This window comes from Oncorhynchus clarkii, chromosome 12, assembly GCF_045791955.1.
Source record: "Oncorhynchus clarkii lewisi isolate Uvic-CL-2024 chromosome 12, UVic_Ocla_1.0, whole genome shotgun sequence".
Lineage (NCBI taxonomy): Eukaryota > Metazoa > Chordata > Actinopteri > Salmoniformes > Salmonidae > Oncorhynchus > Oncorhynchus clarkii.
In genome coordinates, this window is record NC_092158.1 from 66,353,684 (window position 1) to 66,357,335 (window position 3,652).

The following is a 3,652-nucleotide window of genomic DNA, read 5'->3' on the forward strand; positions in this document are numbered from 1 at the left end:
AACAAAAGTGGAATAAGTCAAGGGGTGTGAACACTTCTTGAAGGCACTAAGGAAATAAATTAAAAGTGGAAAAGGAAACAGTAGGGAGAACTGTTTTACCTCACCGCTTGTGAATTCACTATGCGTCTATTCGGCGAATATTGTTCTGATTGTGTTATTGTGGAATGCAATTTCATGGCGTGGGTTGATACAGAGTTCGTAAGAACTCAAAGTACTGTGTTCAAACAGGCGAGCCCTGCTGAAACCTGTTTACTTATCCTCATTGTAGACAGTCATTTAATATAGCTTAACTACAGATTGAGAAGTTACATCTGACTTGTTTTTAGGGCTTTCCTTTAGCGATTATTAGGCTATAGGCCAGCCGTCCACTCCCGAATAGCGCAGCGGTCTAGGGAACTGCATCTCAGTGCTAGAGGCGTCAATACAGACCCTGGTTCGATTCCAGGCTGTATTACTACTGGCCATTGATTGGGAGTCCCATAGGGTGGCGCACAATTGGCCTAGTGTCGTCCGGGTTAGAGTTTGGCCGGGGTCAGCCGTCATTGTAAATAAGAATTTGTTCTTAACTGACTTGCCTAGTTAAATAAAGGTTAAATAAAAATCAATGTAAACAAATGTCCTGAGCATGTTTAACCCAAATCTGAACTTTCACACACCGACAGACAGTGCATCACGATGCTACAGAATGAGCACACAGAATAGCAATATTTAAAAGTATAAAACGTGTATTTACGTGACAGCAACAGTATGCACAATTTTCAAATAAATATATAACTTTGATAACATCATTAATGCCTTAAATTGCAGTTTGACATTGCACATAGCCTACCATTCTACAATTATGTTATCAAAATCAGGTACAGTATGTAAATCAGTTCAACAAGTTCAAATTCATGTTCTGTTGGCCCACAGAAGGCTATCAGAGTTGTGTTCCAGAATGAACTGGAGGCTGTACAGGAGCTCTTTTCGAACCACTTCCCAGGCGCAGTAACTGAAATTCTGTGAAAATAAAAATGAACTGTTAGGGCAATGTAGGCTAATATTCATAGAGATATTATCAAAACAGGGATTTACATTATACTGTATTTGCTTGTACCCTACTTTTTCTTTCAGGACGGCTGTGATGTTCCTGAAATATGTCTTCAGCACCTTTGCCCTGACTAGATAATCACATGTATTCACGCTCCCCATCATCTGACACAAGAAGAAAATAATAAGTGTCACAATCCAACTTTTAAATAGTTAAGTAATGTGTGTTGGCATAGTAACTCACACATTTGCTCTCTTCAATCTGACGGTATACAATATTCAGAAAATTCTCCAACTTCCGTTGGTCCCACTTAGTGGGCAGGTCATCAGCTCCAAACAATGTGTCGATGTTCTTCAATGTCTCATAAATAGCCATAGCACCACTGCTGCTCAACTGAAACGGACAACAACAATCATTTAAAAAAACATGAATGGCAGTTTAAAGTTTTCTACTTTCTAATCCTAACGGTTGCAAATACTATTTCATGCTGTGAAGAACACTTGGATATGCGCCCATGCACTTACCTGTGGCGCGCCGGAGGTTGTGAAAGCAGTGGCTGGGAATGCTATGAAGACATTATTATCCTGCATGCACTCCAGAGGAAAATGACCCCCCTGAAAGAATGAGAAAACACTGAAGTCAGGTTGAGCTATTCAGTGAATAAACATAGTTGGAGAATTCATCTCAATTCAAAAGTAATTTAAATAATGTACCATGTCTCTCAGTAGGTTGTGGGTTATTCGCACCAGCTGTCCTTGTAGCTGGCAAGGCATGGGCATGGAGCAAACTTGTGCGAGGCAGAGGAAGGCACTCATCCAAGTGACAGTCTGAAGTGTCATTCTTGGGGTAGCCAGATGACCTGTAACAGAGTATCATTGTTAGTCGAATATAATCCTGAAAGTGATTCATTCGTTGAAACCTGAAGCAATGATCAAATGATATATTGACTCACCTGTTGCCAGTACAGTACAGATTTCCTCCAGAGTCAGAATTTGTTTTCTGATCCCATATCTGCGGCTTAACTTAAATTGTGAGAATTTAAAGGATGTACAGAAAGTGAAAGGTGGTCTCACTAGGTGTAAAAAACTGAATGAATTTGAGAAAGTTTGACCCCGTGAAAAACGCACTTGGACTACCGGATGTCCCTTTTCGTATCCTCCACTTCTCTCTCATCATGTGCCTAATGTGTCCTCAGTAGGCTAGGTCTAAACAATCTAAGTCATCTGGCCTTGCGAAGGCTCAAACATTGCTAAAACATATAGAGAGAGAGAGAGAGAATATCGACCCTTTAACTATACAATCTAAAAAGAAAAGGTTCCTTGAGTATCCTTTAGGGGTACTTCAGATTGAAACTGTGGTGGAACCCCCCATAAAATGGTTCTTCAAAGAAACCCTTATAATGGATCCTCAAAGAACCTTTCGAACAACCTTTTGGGGTTAATTTTTTAACTACCCCCCCCCCCCCCTATTATTATTAATAATAATAAAAATAATAATATGCATAACAATAACAACAATTACACAATATTTTAGTTCTCTTTGTTTATTATGATTTTAGAGGCAAAGACGAATAAAAAAAATCTAAATATGAGGTAAACTCCCAGCAGGACCCCGAGTCCAAAAGGTATATCCTCTGGCGTGTTGATGTTAATGTGTTGATGTTCTCCGTATCCATAGCCAGAATGATTTTGCAGAGCATGGTGATCGAACAGGTTTCCTGTTTTATTCATCAGAGGTATAGGGAGGGTGAAGTCTATGAATCCACAAATAGTAGATATACAGATGATTAACAGAACGTGCACACGACAGAATTCATACCTTGGTTATTGTGATGATTATGAATGGGGGAAAAAAACTTTGATAATGGCTTTCATAAACATACCTTTGGGATATTAGTTGAAGAGGTAAGGGAGGAGGATGGTCAACGTGATCACCTTGTATGCCTCCTCGTTTGTATACCGGAAAACATAAACACAAAAGTGAGCAGTTCAGTCATCGGAACCCAATACAGCTAGCTTTCAACATATTCTTATAGCCTACATAGTTACTTCTTTGTTGATTGATATCCATTGAATTGTGTCCATTTTGCACAAAAGATTTGCACAAAAATTGAAAGATAGATGGTGCCATCATTGTAACATTCATATGTGTAAACATACTGAATTGTAATTGGATGCATTTTACCGCCATATCATACTGTGCTATGATTGGTTAAGACCACCCAAATGGTTAGTCAATGGTCAGTTTTGATCCTGGTAAGCGATACGTGAACATGCCAGTTATAGCTAGCTAATAAAGAGCTACGTTAAGAAATATCCTGTATTACTGCATTTTATTATTTTGTACAAAGTGTACAAAACAAGACAATCATAAAACAAAATCAATTTAGATCATACAAGGGACAAACTTTGCCTTAAATTGAGGAGATCTTGTTTATTGTTTCAGTTAAGTGCCTACACCTGCTGTCCTTTCAAATTCAAATCCAAAGGTTTCCGTTGGGCAGTTAGGTTCCTCGATGAACCCCACCTTCTATAGGGTACTTGGAAGAACTTTTTGGGGGTCATTTTCAGTGCCAAGAAACACAAGGTTATTCTGAGAACTTTGAGGTTCTGACAAAGAACC

General features: G+C 39.0%; 1 protein-coding gene across 1 annotated transcript; it reads right to left on the minus strand.

Annotated features, from left to right (window-relative positions):
* Positions 1-891: 891 nt before the first annotated feature.
* LOC139422146 (interferon alpha-7-like) lies at positions 892-1,869 on the minus strand. Its single transcript, XM_071173299.1, has 5 exons — positions 1,744-1,869; positions 1,555-1,644; positions 1,274-1,423; positions 1,102-1,194; positions 892-999 (listed from the first exon to the last, which is right to left on the minus strand). The coding sequence occupies exons 1-5, from the start codon at positions 1,867-1,869 to the stop codon at positions 892-894; spliced, it is 567 nt and encodes a 188-aa protein (XP_071029400.1).
* Positions 1,870-3,652: the final 1,783 nt, after the last annotated feature.

Excerpts from the sequence above, each read along its gene's own strand:
- LOC139422146 (XM_071173299.1), bottom strand. The coding sequence starts at position 1,869 with ATGACACTTCAGACTGTCACTTGGATGAGTGCCTTCCTCTGCCTCGCA. Across the intron at positions 1,424-1,554 it reads CAACCTCCGGCGCGCCACAG|TTGAGCAGCAGTGGTGCTAT; the intron begins GTAAGTGCATGG and ends TGTCCGTTTCAG. Across the intron at positions 1,195-1,273 it reads AGATTGAAGAGAGCAAATGT|ATGATGGGGAGCGTGAATAC; the intron begins GTGAGTTACTAT and ends TTCTTGTGTCAG.